The sequence below is a fragment of the Caretta caretta genome, chromosome 1 (genome assembly GCF_965140235.1).
Source record: "Caretta caretta isolate rCarCar2 chromosome 1, rCarCar1.hap1, whole genome shotgun sequence".
Taxonomy (NCBI): domain Eukaryota; kingdom Metazoa; phylum Chordata; order Testudines; family Cheloniidae; genus Caretta; species Caretta caretta.
Genome location: NC_134206.1, coordinates 155,956,654 through 155,974,810, shown reverse-complemented (window position 1 = coordinate 155,974,810; position 18,157 = coordinate 155,956,654). Strand labels below are relative to the sequence as shown.

At 44.0% G+C, this 18,157-nt stretch overlaps 1 protein-coding gene across 1 annotated transcript in view; it reads left to right on the top strand.

Annotated features, from left to right (window-relative positions):
• Positions 1-200: 200 nt before the first annotated feature.
• LOC125642900 (amine oxidase [flavin-containing] B-like) overlaps positions 201-18,157 on the top strand; it is an 83,291-nt gene continuing 65,334 nt past the window's right edge. The window contains exon 1 of the mRNA XM_048864829.2: positions 201-412. Coding sequence (XP_048720786.1) covers positions 367-412 — 46 coding nt within the window. The 5' untranslated portion in view covers positions 201-366. The remainder of the gene's footprint in view (positions 413-18,157) is intronic.

Below are 18,157 nucleotides of genomic sequence, written 5' to 3'. Positions count from 1 at the left end.
GGGTACAAAGAAAAGTCAACAAGAAGACTAATTTGTGAGTGTAGAGCGTAGTTAAAGACTATAAAGAAAGACTAGCTCTTAAAAGGAAGGTAAACAGAGTATTCAATGGAAAGAAGTCGGCCCACCCCTCCCTTCCCCTCCCCGCTCTTTAGAGGTTGGAGCCCCGGCGGCGGCTCGCGGGTGAAGCAGTGCGGGGTCTGCGGGCGGGCGCGCGCTCACCTGCCCTTTGCAGCCTGACTCAGCTCCCCAGCCCCGTCGCGCCCCCGCGCTGCCATCGGCGGGCGGGGCCGGGAGCGCCGCTGTCAGACTCCGGCCGGCAGCGAGGCAGGCGCGAGCGGCAGCTGCTCCGGGAGCCGAGGCAGAGCCATGAGCGAGAAATGCGACGTGATCGTTGTTGGGGGCGGCATCTCAGGTCAGTGCGGCCCCCCGCTCCTGACACGCACCGCGGGGGGGTCCCAGCCTGCCCGCCCCCTTTGCGCGCCCGGGGTAGCTGGGGAGCAGGGCGGCTAAACCCGTCCCTGTCTGCCCTGGCCGCGGGGGAGGCAGGTGCCGTTTGCAGCAGCCTGTGGCTGGGAGTCTGCTCTCCCCGAGGCCAGCCCTGCAGGGAGAGCTGGGGCAGGGGGCAGGAAACTCTGCTTCCGTCGGTGTCACCGCGGGGCCGCCTCAGCGCGGTGCGGGGCTGGACACTGCCTCTTCCAGCCGCTCCTCTCGGACGAGCTGACATTTGTCAGCTGGAGGAGCCGCTGCCTTCATCCCCACGGCTCTGGCCTAGCGCCGCTCCACAAGTGCGGGGGTGGGGTGGGTTTTCAATGCTTGGTAGTAGGACCCCTTGTTTAATGGCCCAACACACACCTTAGTACACACAAACTCATTACCCAAACGAATGCTCTCGAACTTAGCTGGTTATATGCACATCATCTGAGCGCCCAAACCAGCGACAAGCCCTTTCTTCATAGCTCAGCTCTTTCCATGGACTAAATAGTGCCCTTTGCACAGAAACAAACCCCACTGTGTAGGAATTGCATTTCTGACACTGGAAAGGCTTATTATTCAGGTAGGCTAGGAAAAAAACAAGCAGGGAAATCTGTCACCAAATGTTTTCTTGTCACAGGTGCATGCTGCAGCAGTGCATTCTGTCAGCAAACCGAGAATACTTCTTACAGTTTATCACTGATTAGCTCACTAGAGCTGAGTTAATGGAAATAATACTTTTTGCAAGAACTAATACCGGTGTAACTAAGAGTATCATAGAATCATAGAATATCAGGGTTGGAAGGGACCCCTGAAGGTCATCTAGTCCAACCCCCTGCTCGAAGCAGGACCAATTCCCAGTTAAATCATCCCAGCCAGGGCTTTGTCAAGCCTGACCTTAAAAACCTCTAAGGAAGGAGATTCTACCACCTCCCTAGGTAACGCATTCCAGTGTTTCACCACCCTCTTAGTGAAAAAGTTTTTCCTAATATCCAATCTAAACCTCCCCCACTGCAACTTGAGACCATTACTCCTCGTTCTGTCATCTGCTACCATTGAGAACAGTCTAGAGCCATCCTCTTTGGAACCCCCTTTCAGGTAGTTGAAAGCAGCTATCAAATCCCCCCTCATTCTTCTCTTCTGCAGGCTAAACAATCCCAGCTCCCTCAGCCTCTCCTCATAAGTCATGTGTTCTAGACCCCTAATCATTTTTGTTGCCCTTCGCTGGACTCTCTCCAATTTATCCACATCCTTCTTGTAGTGTGGGGCCCAAAACTGGACACAGTACTCCAGATGAGGCCTCACCAATGTTGAATAGAGGGGAACGATCACGTCCCTCGATCTGCTCGCTATGCCCCTACTTATACATCCCAAAATGCCATTGGCCTTCTTGGCAACAAGGGCACACTGCTGACTCATATCCAGCTTCTCGTCCACTGTCACCCCTAGGTCCTTTTCCGCAGAACTGCTGCCTAGCCATTCGGTCCCTAGTCTGTAGCGGTGCATTGGGTTCTTCCGTCCTAAGTGCAGGACCCTGCACTTATCCTTATTGAACCTCATCAGATTTCTTTTGGCCCAATCCTCCAATTTGTCTAGGTCCTTCTGTATCCTATCCCTCCCCTCCAGCGTATCGACCACTCCTCCCAGTTTAGTATCATCCGCAAATTTGCTGAGAGTGCAATCCACACCATCCTCCAGATCATTTATGAAGATATTGAACAAAACCGGCCCCAGGACCGACCCTTGGGGCACTCCACTTGATACCGGCTGCCAACTAGACATGGAGCCATTGATCACTACCCGTTGAGCCCGACAATCTAGCCAGCTTTCTACCCACCTTATAGTGCATTCATCCAGCCCATACTTCCTTAACTTGCTGACAAGAATACTGTGGGAGACTGTGTCAAAAGCTTTGCTAAAGTCAAGAAACAATACATCCACTGCTTTCCCTTCATCCACAGAACCAGTAATCTCATCATAAAAGGCGATTAGATTAGTCAGGCATGACCTTCCCTTGGTGAATCCATGCTGGCTGTTCCTGATCACCTTCCTCTCAGGCAAGTGCTTCAGGATTGATTCTTTGAGGACCTGCTCCATGATTTTTCCAGGGACTGAGGTGAGGCTGACTGGCCTGTAGTTCCCAGGATCCTCCTTCTTCCCTTTTTTAAAGATTGGCACTACATTAGCCTTTTTCCAGTCATCCGGGACTTCCCCGGTTCGCCACGAGTTTTCAAAGATAATGGCCAATGGCTCTGCAATCACAGCCGCCAATTCCTTCAGCACTCTCGGATGCAACTCGTCTGGCCCCATGGACTTGTGCACATCCAGCTTTTCTAAATAGTCCCTAACCACCTCTATCTCCACAGAGGGCTGGCCATCTCTTCCCCATTTTGTGATGCCCAGCGCAGCAGTCTGGGAGCTGACCTTGTTCGTGAAGACAGAGGCAAAAAAAGCATTGAGTACATTAGCTTTTTCCACATGCTCTGTCACGAGGTTGCCTCCCTCATTCAGTAAGGGGCCCACACTTTCCTTGGCTTTCTTCTTGTTGCCAACATACCTGAAGAAACTCTTCTTGTTACTCTTGACATCTCTCGCTAGCTGCAGCTCCAGGTGAGATTTGGCCCTCCTGATTTCATTCCTACATGCCCGAGCAATATTTTTATACTCTTCCCTGGTCATATGTCCAACCTTACACTTCTTGTAAGCTTCTTTTTTATGTTTAAGATCCGCTAGGATTTCACTATTAAGCCAAGCTGGTCGCCTGCCATATTTACTATTCTTTCGACTCATCGGGATGGTTTGTCCCTGTAACCTCAACAGGGATTCCTTGAAATACAGCCAGCTCTCCTGGACTCCTTTCCCCTTCAAGTTAGTCCCCCAGGGGATCCTGGCCATCCGTTCCCTGAGGGAGTCGAAGTCTGCTTTCCTGAAGTCCAGGGTCCGTATCCTGCTGCTTACCTTTCTTCCCTGCGTCAGGATCCTGAACTCAACCAACTCATGGTCACTGCCTCCCAGATTCCCATCCACTTTTGCTTCCCCCACTAATTCTACCCGGTTTGTGAGCAGCAGGTCAAGAAAAGCGCCCCCCCTAGTTGGCTCCTCTAGCACTTGCACCAGGAAATTGTCCCCTACGCTTTCCAAAAACTTCCTGGATTGTCTATGCACCGCTGTATTGCTCTCCCAGCAGATATCAGGAAAATTAAAGTCACCCATGAGAATCAGGGCATGCGATCTAGTAGCTTCCGTGAGTTGCTGGAAGAAAGCCTCATCTACCTCATCCCCCTGGTCCGGTGGTCTATAGCAGACTCCCACCACTACATCACTCTTGTTGCACACACTTCTAAACTTAATCCAGAGACACTCAGGTTTTTCTACAGTTTCGTACCGGAGCTCTGAGCAGTCATACTGCTCCCTTACATACAGTGCTACTCCCCCACCTTTTCTGCCCTGCCTGTCCTTCCTGAACAGTTTATATCCATCCATGACAGTACTCCAGTCATGTGAGTTATCCCACCAAGTCTCTGTTATTTCAATCACGTCATAGTTCCTTGACATCACCAGGACCTCCAGTTCTCCCTGCTTGTTTCCAAGGCTTTGTGCATTCGTATATAAGCACTTGAGATAACCTGTTGATCGCCCCTCATTCCCAGTATGAGGCAGGAGCCCTCCCCTCACAGACATTCCTGCCTGTGCTTCCTCCCGGTATCCCGCTTTCCCACTTACCTCAGGGCTTTGGCCTCCTTCCCCCGGTGAACCTAGTTTAAAGCCCTCCTCACTAGGTTAGCCAGCCTGCTGGCAAAGATGCTCTTCCCTCTCTTCGTAAGATGGAGCCCGTCTCTGCCCAGCACTCCTCCTTCATGGAACACCATCCCATGGTCAAAGAATCCAAAGCCTTCTCTCCGACACCACCTGCGTAGCCATTCGTTGACTTCCACGATTCGACGGTCCCTACCCAGGCCTTTTCCTTCCACGGGGAGGATGGACGAGAACACCACTTGCGCCTCCAACTCCTTTATCCTTCTTCCCAGAGCCACGTAGTCCGCAGTGATCTGCTCAAGGTCATTCTTGGCAGTATCATTGGTGCCCACGTGGAGAAGCAGGAAGGGGTAGCGATCCGAGGGCTTGATGAGTCTTGGCAGTCTCTCCGTCACAACGCGAATCTTAGCCCCCGGCAAGCAGCAGACTTCTCGGTTTTCCCGGTCAGGGCGGCAGATGCTCACTTCCTTCATGAAAGAAGTAGAAGATTCACTGCTCACTTCCTTCATGAAAGAAGTAGAAGATTCACTGCCCCTGAAATGTGGCTTGGGTTGAGGGTGAAGCATGGGTGAAGGGAGGGGATTGCTTCTAGGTTTGCTCTGTTTCAGAGTAACAGCTGTGTTAGTCTGTATTCGCAAAAAGAAAAGGAGTACTTGTGGCACCTTAGAGACTAACCAATTTATTTGAGCATAAGGTTTGCTCTGTTACTGAATTTCAGTTAATACTGCATTAAAAAGGAAATGGAGCATCCATGAGTGAGATGATGATGATGTCTAATATAGGGGCTAATCTGGTATTTATGCAGCTTTTAGTCAAGCACACTCTCACTGCAGTTGATGTAAGAGTAAAGTCCTAGCAAGGCCAGAAGGATTGAGAGATCTGCTCTGCCACCGGTTTCATAATCAAATTGTTTCTTAACCCTATTATCAAGTTCTGGTTACATTTTGAATCAAAATAGCACTCTCCTGTGGTCACACTCTGTACAACTCAATAAATACTTGAGAGCCGCCCTGAAAACCACATAGCACTTATTTCTACAAGCTGTCTAGGGATGGTGACCATCAACTATTCTACCCTCTACCTTCCCACCCCTTCCAGGACTGCATGCTAGTGCTTCCTCATGGCTCTCTAATGTGCTACATACATTTTATTTCAGACATTACCTATGCATTTTTCTAAAAGCAGCTGATGGATGCCCCTATTATCAAGTTGATTGAAGAGGATTGGAGAGCTGTAGGCATGGATCTTATGGATTAATGAAAAATCCATGAAAAAAAACTGAAGTTGAAAGTAGAGATGGACAAACTAGCTCTTATGAAATACAGAGCTGGCTCAAAGCTTCTCTTGTTTTCTGAGTCAGACACTTCAGAAGTTAATATGTGGCTCGTTGTATAGGCACCAACTTCAGGGCTGGAGCTACAGGCGCCAACTTTCCAGTGTGCCGGGGGTTGCTCACTGCTCAACCCCTGGCTCTGCCACAGGCCCTGCCCCCAGTCCACCCCTTCCCGCCCCCTCCCCTGAGCCGGCCCTGCCCTCGCTCACCTTCCCCTGAGCCTCCTGCATGCCACGAAACAACTGATCAGGTGCGGGGAGGGAGGGGGAGGCACTGATCTGTGGGGCTGCTGGTGGGCGGGAGATGCCGGGGGGGGGAGCTGATGGGGGGCTGCTGACATATTACTGTGGCTCTTTGGCAATGTACATTGGTAAATTCTGGCTCCTTCTCAGGTTCAGGTTGGCCACCCCTGACATACACTATTGCTGCCTTCTTTGTTTGTTTTACTACCCAATCATGCTTTTGTTGCACATGCAAAACTCCCATGTTGTCCACGGAAGTTTTACCTACACAAGGAACGCAGGATTTGTCTCTCATCCACTGATTTCAGTATTGTTGTGAGGGAGCGCAAGTCAGACGGTGCTAATTTTGAAACTTCTGGGATTTTACCTGTTTGGAGGAGGAAGAGGGGTGGGAGGAGTGAAAGGGAAAGTGAAAATGTGAATTGAAAGCGCTGAAAATGGGCTAAATTATTTTAAGATATTCTAAGCATTTGTCCAGAAAAGCCACTCATAGTCCCATTAAAATCAATCGGCTTCCTCATGTGTTGAAAGTTAAGCCCATGCTTAAGTCCTCAAATCAACCAGAAACTTAATCCATAACTAGGAACAAATAAATAAATCCATGCACTTTTCACAAAGCAAATGACAAAATCTAACTTTTTGCATGACATTTTTATTTCTACTATTTGCTTTTTATATCTTACCCACTTAGGATTTTTTTAACCATCATATTTAAGGCGTGTAATTTACAAATTGGGCTTCTTCCATATGCAGTGTCAGTTTCAGAGGCCTTCCTAAGTAGTGTTCAATTAACTTAAAAGTATCTATTTGTGCAGACTAGTTTTTATGGCACTTGTTACTAGATTCACTGACAAAATTATCCAAAACCAGTTCTGTGGTGACTAAATTTTATTAATTATTAAAAGTTCCAAATACTTGATATGTCTGCAGTTTTCTGTTAGTTGATTTTTTTAAACTGTCAGCAAAAAAGAAACCACTAGTATTTTGGAAACTAAGAATGATTCTGAGAATTTGGCTAATTTTTTTAACTCATACATTATTTCACACTGAAAGGCTATTATAGTAAATGTTACTGTAGTTTCCGATCATGTCTTCTAAATGAAACAGATTTCAGTTGCATGTTTTTAGACAGCATCAGTACTATGGGTCCCTTCTGCTTAATGAGTGGAGTCAGAGAGTTCGGCACGACATAAATAGGTATTTTTTTATATAACCTTGTTTTTTCATTGTTGCCATGGGAACATTTGTGTGGAATTCCTGTACAGCTTCTGTAATAAATTCTGAAAAAATGGCCAAAACCCAGGCAGAGACGAGGTGGTTTATGCTGTTCAAGCAATGGCTTTATTCTTTGCTACCTGCAGATGGAAGTGAATAACGGGGGTTGCAAGGAATCACTTTGCTTTGTCATTGTAAGGATTAAGTCAGCACCTGTCCAAAACATTTTACCTTCCCTTGGCCTAATAATGCTAGTCCTGCGCTCCAAGAGATGTTAGCAAAATAACACATCCACAAAGAAAGTGGAACCAAGCAAGATATTAAACACCTCCACTCGCTCATTTATCTTCAGTTATTTCCTACCAGCCATCCTCCACCTGGGAGTTGTCTATCTAGTTTTTAAAATCCTTGGGGCAGTGACCTTGTATTTATACTTGTTTGGGAAGCACCGACCGTACGTTTGAATGATAAAATAATAGTTACGTCTCCATGCTCCTGGTGAGAACACCAAGTAGAGTGTAGGTGACAGTTGCTGTGTGGTTGTGTTGGTTCCACTGGGAAATGGAACAGATCAACTTTAATGCAAGTCATATTACTGAGTCCAGATTTGTCCCCAGTCCAGATTGGATGGGTCATTCCTCCACAAAGCGTCATGCCTTCACGCTACAGGAATATCAGTCAAGTCTCTTGTTCTTCAGTTTTTTCATGTCTTCTGGGTGACCAGATAGCAACTGTGAAAAATCGGGACGGGGGTGGGGAGTAATAGGAGCCTATATAAGAAAAAGACCCCAAAATTGGGACTATCCCTATAAAATCAGGACATCTGGTCACGCTATTCTGTGAGACAGGCATCGTTAGACCCCCTGAGGCAAAATGCTCAGGAAATGGTCAGTAAAAGTTTGAACTATCCTTGATTTAGCAGTTACAGAAACCAGCAAAAAAGAAGGCAAAATACAGGTGGAAATGCATCATTTGCAGTGCTAATCTAGCAATATGAGCAAACATACAAAACAGATTCCTTCCAACGATGTTTGTTATTTAGATGCATACAAATGCTTTAAAAGTATGCCTATCCATAGTGCTCTGGCCACCCTTGACAAGCAGCTCCATCCATTGTGGCCTCTTTACATCCAGATTTAGATAGGAGATTTTCAACCTTTAGGGATGGAAAGGATCTATTAGATCTTTGCCAGTTTCTTTGCCAGTTTCTTATCATTCAGAGCCATCACAGTCAGTGTCCTCTTAGTAAGGTGAGGAGACTCCAACCCAAGCTGCTACTCCCCCAGTTTAATCATTTTTAGGCTCTTTTAGTATAGAAGTTTGTTGAAAAACAAAGAATAAAATTTAACAGTTTGATGATTCAGCTCCTAACTCAGTAATGAAAATCTGCTCTTCTCCATATCCTTCAGGTATAAGTACAGTGCAGTGGGGAGCAACCCTCCCAGCCAGGGTTGACAGACTTGCACTAGCTCTGCCTGAGCTACTGCATTACAAAGAACAGCACAATGTGGTGGCACAGGTGGTGGCTTGGGCTAGCCACCCAAGTCCAAGCCTGCCTGACACCCTGGGTCTGAGTTCGGGTGGCTAGCCTGGGCCACCGCCTGGGCCACAATGTCCACGCTGCTATTTTTAGTGTGCTAGTTTGAGCGAAACTAGCTTGAGTCTGTCTTCCTGAGCTGGGAGGCTCGTTCCCAACTGTAGTGTGGACATACCCTTAGAGGCTAAAGAACCCATTGTTGTGGCTTGTTTGAAGATTTCAGGTCATCTCGTAATGCAATTATTAAGCCAACTAAGGAAGCAGAGGAACAGGAAGCATTAGCTCTCTTCCTGTGGGAAGAAGTAACAACCGAAATGCTATGGTTGTTCATCCTGTAGTTTTTAAGGGTCAGATTCTATTCTGAGGGTAGAACTTCTGCCGAAGTCACTGGAGTTTCTGTGCACGGAGTGACTGAAGAAATGGGCTCTAGTCAGGAAGAAACTCTCCTGATTTAAAAATGTCCTTGTGAAAGCACCAGGCCGTACATTATATAATGCCATTTGATGCTAAACAAAAATTTAGCACGGGATGTGTAAGAAAGCTTAAAATCTCTTGGCAATAGATTTGTCTTTTACTTTAGAATCAGCTGTTTGCTCCTGAAGAGATTCCTAGACAGAAAGATGGAGACAACTATGAAAAAAGAGGGGGAGGGATAGCTCAGTGGTTTAAGCATTGGCCTGCTAAATCCAGGCTTGTGAGTTCAATCCTTGAGGGGGCCATTTGGGATCTGGGGCAAAAATTGGGGATTGGTCCTGCTTTGAGCAGGGGGTTGGACTAGATGACCTCCTGAGGTCCCTTCCAACCCTGATATTCTATGAAAAGCAATGGGGCTCCCACCATACCAGCTGAGAGCCTTAATTTATGTGATACCAGTGGCAATAGCTACTTTACATGGATTTTTGGGAATCTCTTCAGAGTGTAACAGTTTCTCTAAATTTCCCAGTTGTGTTTTCAGAACAGCCTGCCTTTGCCATCTCTTGCTGTTCAGATTGGCTTTAAGAATGAAATGTAGGTGGTTTCTTGGCTTTAAAAGAGGCTGTGTTAAAAGAGACAATAAATCTTTAAGCTAACGTCATGGCAGAGGCATCTTTTCTTTCTCAGCATGAGAAACCTGACATGTCCACTTTGTTTAAACCAAAATCTACTGGAAGAAAAAAAAAATCCAACCGAAATTTTGGCTCTATAAAATAATTCTAGATATTTAGAGCATGATGATACCATGAGACTATCCTCCTCTTTCTCCTAAGATTTGTTTACTGTTTATATGATGCTTGAATGCATTGCATACTTGCTATAGCTCTCACTATATCTATGAGCCAATAAAAATATACTTTATGAAAGCAGGTCAGATGTAGTAGAGGTAATATATGATGATGATCATCCCATTTCTCAGAAGACCTCAGTAGAGGACAACCTGTCACTGTTCAAGGATAAACTGGTGTATGTTTCAGTGGGACTATAGGTGATCAAAGCTTATTTACCTCTTTTGTCCTGGAAGTAATTTAGACTTTCCTGATATCCCAGTTAGCGGGGGGCGGGACGATGACAATTTTTGTCATAATTAAATATCTTTGAGAGCAGTATTAACGTAAGTATCTCCAAAGTTTTTTAAATTATACGATATTTATGCCAGATATTTCACTGTTTAAAAATATTAGGGTGGATGAAACAACCTTAAATGGGTGAAGCAGTCCCTGTGAGTGTAGTCCTTCAGAATGTCAATTAGTCCCTCAGAATGCCAATTATGTCTGCTCTAATACCCATTGATCCAGGGAGTTTCTAGCATCATTAGATTTAATGGTCCTCTACATTCACATTCCCGCTGCTCTCTTTCATCAAAGGTTCTTTTTTTTGTCCCCAATTACCTTCATTTTCACTATAAAGTAAAATGAGACTAAATATCTGGAACCTGACATTTGGCCTCTCGATGGTTCCTTGTATATTCACAAATATGATGATAGTAACCAGCAATAAACCTTGTATGGCAAACAGGTCTATTATAGTTTCAGAGTAACAGCCGTGTTAGTCTGTCTTTGCAAAAAGAAAAGGAGTACTTGTGGCACCTTAGAGACTAACCAATTTATTTGAGCATGAGCTTTCGTGAGCTACAGCTCACTTCATCGGATGCATGAAGTGAACTGTATGTTGTATCAGGATGGTTTGGTAACCAATGCACATGTCAAACAGGCAAAATGTCTGGGCCTGTTTCAATCAATGGGCCTGACAGTGGATTTTGAAAAAGTCTTCCACTATAATTGCAAAAGATGTAATGTCTGGAGGCTCAGATAGATGCATCAGCAGGAAAAGCTTTTACATTATCATGATCATGAGAAAGCATTCAGAATATACAACATTATTAGCAAACAATGTTCATTGACTCTGCACATAGAAATAACTTCATTTATGATATATTTGGCATCTATGTACTATGGTGATTGTCACTTTAAAAAAAAAGATAGAAGACCTTCTCTTTGTATGAAGAATTCACTGGTGACTCTTTTGGATACACATACTGGAAGAATCCACATCTTTTGTCTATAGTGACTGATGCCAGTGTTATGGACTGCAAAAGTGCATAAAGGTAGAGAGATTACATATGTGAATTTTCCAAGAAGGCTTCACATCATCAGCCTGCTTAGGCTAAAAGCTATTAATCAGTCTCACTTCACTTTCAAGGATCAGATAATAGAACATTTTATTAAGAATGGACAGCTCATCAGTGGTGTCTAACATTTTATGAAATAGTGGATGAAGCACTATGTGGAATAATCATTCACTGACAGTGGGATAGATTAGATGACATAATAATTTTTAAATCTCTGTGGTTTTATGCTACTGTGTGGCAGAAAGACCTTCCATTTATCAGGTTTAAAGCACCTGTCTGCATTTTTACGTATGCTTGACTAGCCAAGTCAACATTACTAATCTGATCCAGATTTGCTAACAGAGCAGGATGGATGGATTTAAATCAATCACCAATTTTAATTGTGATTTAAATAAGCAAGCAGGAAACATTGATATCAACAGTTGCTTTTAATGTTGTTTTGCATCTGCACTTTTTACTAATGTTCCTAAAGAAAGGTTCATTCTCTTTGGTTGGTATAATCATTAAAACATGTTTAATTGCAACTCAATTTAGCCTTTACACTATATTTGGCACTTCTTTTTGCTTACCAAGAAGTTACATTATATCTATACACATTTATTTAAGGAATTATATTGTCTAATATACATTTTATTCAGAGTCAGAATTTTTACATTTCTTACTAAGTTAGAAAATGGTGACTGTTACATTTCTTATTCATTAGATTTTTTTAAATTACTTTGGATTTTTGTCAAGCTGCATTTGGATGGAAATTGGCATTCAACTAAAAATGGAGAAAAACAGCATTTTAAAATTGTTTTCTATTAGTTAAATAAAGCTAGCTTAAATGTGTTGGATCATTGAGAAAAATGTTTATCATAATAGATTTTGCATTTAAAATTAACTGATTTATTAAACAAAGGAAGTATTAATTGTAGTTGGTGAATCGATGGATTGTTTCTGGTCACCATGGGCCAGATTTTCAGAGGTTTTTGGGTGCCTAAAGATGTAGATGCCTAGTGGGATTTTTAAAAACACCTAGGCAGGGTAGGTGCCTAATTCTCATTGATTTCAGTGGGAGTAACTGATTTTTATCCACATTGAACAGAGGTCATGTGGGTTCAGTAAGATCTCTGGTGGGCCATGTGGTCTTTATATCCAATTTCTCCCTTTCCTTCATCCCAATATCTACTCACCACTACAAAGTTAGTATCTCAGTGTACCTATGGTTTTTATACCATATACTCAACTTGTTACCCTTTGGACAACAGTCTCATTCAAATCCAGTCAAGAACTAACCAGTAATATTTATTCACGAGGTTATAAGGACACTGATCACTAGACAGAGTTTAGTTTTAATATTTTCTGAAAGGACATTTTCCTTACGCAGCAAGATAGCTTGCAACATGGTACTCTAATATAATATTAAAGACACAGGGTGAAATCCTTGCCATATTGAAGTCAATGGGAGCTTTGCCATTAGCTTCAATGGAAGAGGATTTCACCCACGGTGTAGAACAGTGGTCTCCAAACTTTTGATCGCGCACCCCTATCAGTAAAAATTTTTTAAGCATGCACCCCCAATATATGTATTTATGTATAAATTATAAACATGTACTACTGTACTACTATCTTATGTACATTATAAAGCATACACAAAAAATAGAAATTAAAAAATGATGAGATAAAGATGAAATAAAATATTTTTTTAAAAATATTGTTTATTAACAGTACAAAAAACCTTTTTGCTCTCACTAAATATTATTGTTAATAATAATATTTTTAATGAGAGCAGTGTGGTTGACTATGGTTTATTATTTTTGAAAATCTTGGTTTAACACTTTGTGATACAGCCGGCGCTCAGGGTGGGGTGCGGGGTCTGGGAGGGTGCTCAGGGCTGGGGCAGGCAGGAGGTGCAGAGCACTTACCTGGGGCAGCTCCTATTTGGTGCAGGGGGTGTGCAGGGGGCTCTGCACAGCGCAGCACCACCCCGATGGCCACGATTCTGGGATCTGCCCCCGCCCCCCCGCAGGCAGGGACACCCGGAACGCAGGGGCTTGAGGGACTTCAGGGCCCCGGCCTGCAGCTCTAAAGCCCTGCGAGCCCGGGCCGGAGGACTCAGGGGGAGCCGCGCAGCCAGCGGCCGGAGGGAAGCGGCGCTTCTCTCCAGCCGGCTTTGAAGGGGAAAGCGCCGCTTCTTTCCGGCCGCTGGCTGCGCGGCTGCCCCTGCTCCTCCGCGGGCCGGAGGACTCAGGACCGCCCCCCTTTCTCGCCCCCCCCCCCCCGCCGGTCCCTCCGGCAGTGCTCCTCCTGCCGCGCCGCCCAATCCATCCTCTTGTGTGCCCCCCACTTTGGAGACCACTGGTGTAGAAGCATAAACGTCTGCATCTTTCTAATGACCTACACTGTTTTAAATAACACTTTTAACTGGGTCTCTGCTCTGCAGTAGGCAACTATGTATTAAAAATGTGTATGTATACATACACTGAGCATGTGCTGCAAAACTGGGGAAAGCTAAAACCCACATATTGGGAAAGTTATCAGTTAGCCTTCAGACTATAAAAGGGCAAAGGTAAGCAAGATGCTTTCCAAATTCTAGAGCTGAGTTTTCTTAGAAAGTCAGGTTGGGCAGAGGAAAGACTGTCTCAACTTTGTCTTAAAGTTCAGCTCGTTATTTATTTAAGACACAAATTGCAACCCTAATTTTATTTCAGTAGATTTTTCAGACTCTCTGATTCAGCTCTAATTCTGGGATTTGATATTGAAGGTCTCCATTTGATCAAATGGTCAGCAAGTTTGGATTCTCAGTAAAACTGCCTTTATTATGGCATGTCTGTGCACAAACATCTTGCATATTTGCAGCTAGTCATTCGAAATTCTAATTGTATCAGAGCTGAACTATTCTAAACGTTTTGGGGATTTTTTTGGGGGGGGGGGGGGGGTTTCAGAGATAGAGGTAAATAGTAACAAATCTGAATGCTATGTTTCCAGTGAGGTACATGTAAAGGCAATTTACTTTGCCATCTTGGGCACAATTGAGTTGCAACATGGTCCTGTTTCCCTTTCAACTTTCTTTCTCCTCTCTGTTTTCTCTTTTTCTCTTCTCTTAGTTATTATCAAAACTGCAAAAGTCAAGAGGTCACCAACAGATCCAATTCTGTGCCTCTGGGAACACTGATCTCTCTTTAATTTCTGGTTACAGCAAAAGCAACAATAATGCTAGGGACATACTTTTCCCTGTGCAGCTATCAACCCCACTCTTAGCTCCCAGCCACTTAAGCACTGTGGTTCTTTATGATGTCTTCTCGTTGCGTACAGTTTTAAGGGATTGCCTTGTTGTTATGACAGCTGCAGACACCAAGTGCCATATTTTATTATTATGATTATTATTTATATCTGGATTGTAGTAAAGTCTAGAGTTCCTAGTCGAGGTAAGGGCTCCATTTTGCTAGGCACTGTACAAACACATAGTAAAAGGTTCTATTCTACCCTTGCTAGGATTGCCAAAACAGATCTTGTTAGTTTGATAGTCCCCAAGATACAGTTGGTAAGTGGATAGGATGCAGTCCAAAGAGTGGAATTGTGGCCAGAAGCTGAAGTGGCTTGTTTGTTGTGCACATATAGAAAAGAAAACCTGAGCACTGCAGGTTCATACTGCAATGATGTCTCAGCAGAAATAAGCTGACAATACTTTTGGTACAATAAACCATTCAGGAGTTAGCTAAGGATGTGTTTGCATAATTTCAAGCATGAGGTAATGATGGACTTGTCACATCTTCAGGGTAACTGCACCTCTCCCTTGCTCCATGATACCCCCTTAGGTCTCAAGCCTCCAGCCATCATCACCTCTCTATAGGCAGAGTCCTGTGACTCTCCTTCCAGGTGGGAGGTTTGCAGCCTCCCTTTTATTCACTCTGATTATCCCAACAGATCTGAACTAGCTCAGCACTTGCAGTATCATTCTCTCTCTCAAAGGTTAAGACAGTGGTTTACCAGAGACCAAATATCCTTACACAGGGCACAGTAGATTTATTTTGGGACAAAAGCATTATGCAGAAAAACATACGATAAAACAATAAAACGTCTAACTGCATGCTAAGCTTACCAAAGGTCCTCCCCTCTTCCGCATGGAAACACTAGCAAATTCAGTCCTTCACACCCTTCAGCAGGGTTTGCTTCCTCTCCCCTTTGGTCAAAGGGGAATGTCAGTTGGATGAAAATGAGGGCCTCTTGGTGAGTTTAAGCTGATACTTTATACCAAAAATCTTTCTGTGGTCCCTGTGTCTCTTGAACCAGTCTGAAGTAGCATATGCAGTTCATCCCAGGGGCTAGTATTTCTTTGGAGTTGGCTACCTGTCCTATGGTCTGCAGTAATTACCCCTCTCCTCCACTGATTTTAGTTCCTGGAAGGAGCTTGATAACCTTTCCCAAGCAGACAGCATACAACACCTGGCAAACAGAGATACAGATAATATTTACAAAATTTTTACATTAGTCCCAAAGCTAAGCCTGTGTTCATCATATCTGGCTTAGGATTTGCGAGTGGTTTCATCATAAGGTCAAAGTTTCTTCTTATAAAACTATCAGAGTTTAGTTAAGCTGGGTGGTATTAGTCAAATTCCCATTGTCTGTTGTAGTAAAGCTGATAGCTGTAATTTAATATCTCTATTACTTAAAGACAAGGTAGTGGTATTGTCCTTGTTGCCGGTTCCCTGTGTTATAAGAATACATTTGTCCTAGTATTTCATCATAGTTTTATAGTAGTTACTGTACTGAACTTTGATTTTAATGGCAAAATTCCATGTTGTGTACAAAACCATTACTCAGTAACGTTACAGAACTTAAAAGTGGGCTTGACAGATGTGAGACATTGGAAGCATGGAAATTTCAAAGACTATTATTTTGAGATGTGCCAGACACTAGGGGCACATGCAATATTCATGGACTCTTGTATCAGTAAGTATTATACATGTCTTTGTTTTCCCGGCTCATCAGGTGGGTTTCCTGTGGAATCTGGAATAAATAGGGGGTGACTAATGAAAAGTCCCATTGCTGATTATGCAGCTACCCAGCCTTTGAAGTTTTATCCCTGGGGAAAGGGGCATTGACTGGTTTTACCTGTTTTAAGAGCCTGGGGATCAAAGGCCCAAAAGTTTATAAAGTGTCAGCCCCAGCTGACTCCAAGATGGGTCTTCATTTGATCCACAAATTGACACGAAACTTTAACAAAGAGGGTAAAACCCTGTTGGAGGGGGTTAAAGGATTTCAGAAACTTGCCAGGGTCTCCCTGTGGAAGATGGGTGACACCTGATAGGCTTAGCATTTGTGTAGACTGTTTATTTTATTATTGTAATGTTTTTGTCCAAAATATATGTTTTGTGCTTTGTAAAAGCTAGCTGGTCACTGGTAACCCTGTCATAGCCCCTGGGTGTTGGAGGTGGGGGCAGAACTGCAGGCACTGGACTCAGGTCCGATCTCAGTGGGATACGCACAGTGAATCGCACAGGGACTGCAACCCTAAAATTCTGGTATGGAGCGGGAGGGAGAGGAATGCAGGTACCTGCCCACAGAAAGGTGAAGTCTGGAGGCCTGAGGCCTAAAGGGGCACCTTTGAGCAGACCATGGAAGGGGCAGAGGTGTAGTTAACTCCAGAACTGTTGACAGTATGTGAAAAGTTTCCTTCAAATTTACGTTGCACAGAATGTATCCTGGTGCACTCACAAGCACACAGTTAAGTTATTTGTATTGTCAGTGAGGATGTGCAGTGTGTGCTGATAATGATCTAGCTGTGCTGCTAAACTGATCATACAGTGTATTGTGCTTCCTTTGGAGTAAAGTGGATTTTCATGTGGTGTAGACTTTTGTGCAAAACCAATAAAAAGCCAAATAGCCCTGAGGCCAGTGGGATTGTTGAGTAAGGACTGAAGGATTTAGACCTTTGTGATTTAAACTGTGAACATAAAGGATTATTTTAAATAAATTGTCCAAATTTTTGTACTTCAGTGGTCACAGACCATGTTGCCCCAGATCTGAAGCATTTGTGTGGGAATTCTGCATGTGGCTCAGTGGAATGTAGCAGATTTAGCTGGGCCACTTGTAAAGACATCCTAATGTCTAGAAGTTATGGTTGAGATTTTAAAAGAGCCTAAGGGAGTTAGGGCCCAAATCTTATTCACTGGAATTTTGGTGCCTTAATCTCTTAGCCCATGTCTCGATTAGGAGTGCTTTACTGGTATAAGAATGCTATTATACGATACCAGCAGAGCGCTCCTAGTGTGCATGCAGGTACACTGGCAAAGCTGTGCTTTGTAATGCTTTAGTAAAACTACCCCCCACAAGAGAGACAAAGTACACTGGTAAAAGAACAGCATTGCTAATTTAACTGTGTGTGCCCTAGGGGCCTCTGCTGGCACAGCTATATCAGTTGGGGATCACATCTCTTCCCATCCCTGACTAACGTAGCTATGCTTGCAGGTGGCTGCAGTGTAGACATAGGATGTGGTTCTTTTGACAAATTGAAAACATTTGGCAAGACAGCTCAGGTAGTCCCATATATCTTCACAAAGGCAGTACAAGCCTTTTTTGTGATGTCAGTTCAGACAGCTTGCTTGATAATAACGTTAGTGTGTAGTCCCTGCAAAAATTGTGTTTGCTCAACAAAATTGTATCATGACTGTTTGACACAGAATGCACTGAAGGGCAGGAAAAAAAAGACATGGCCTCAATAGTACTTGGTTGTCCAGAACCTGAAATCTAGCTGAGTAACCAGAAAAGGAACTTCTGAAGCCATGAAGGACCATTGTAAAGAAACAGACATGTTATCACTGGTGAAATAGAGGCAAAGAATGACAAACCACTTCATCATTATCTAGTTACTATTTGTAACTGTTACATGTGGCTACCCACACCTTTGATGTTCTGACCTTCAACTTTGGCATGTATAAGGATGTTGCTTCTCAGGGTATGTCTACGCTGCAAGTAAAGGTGTGACTGTAGCATGGTGTTAGCTTTGATCTAGA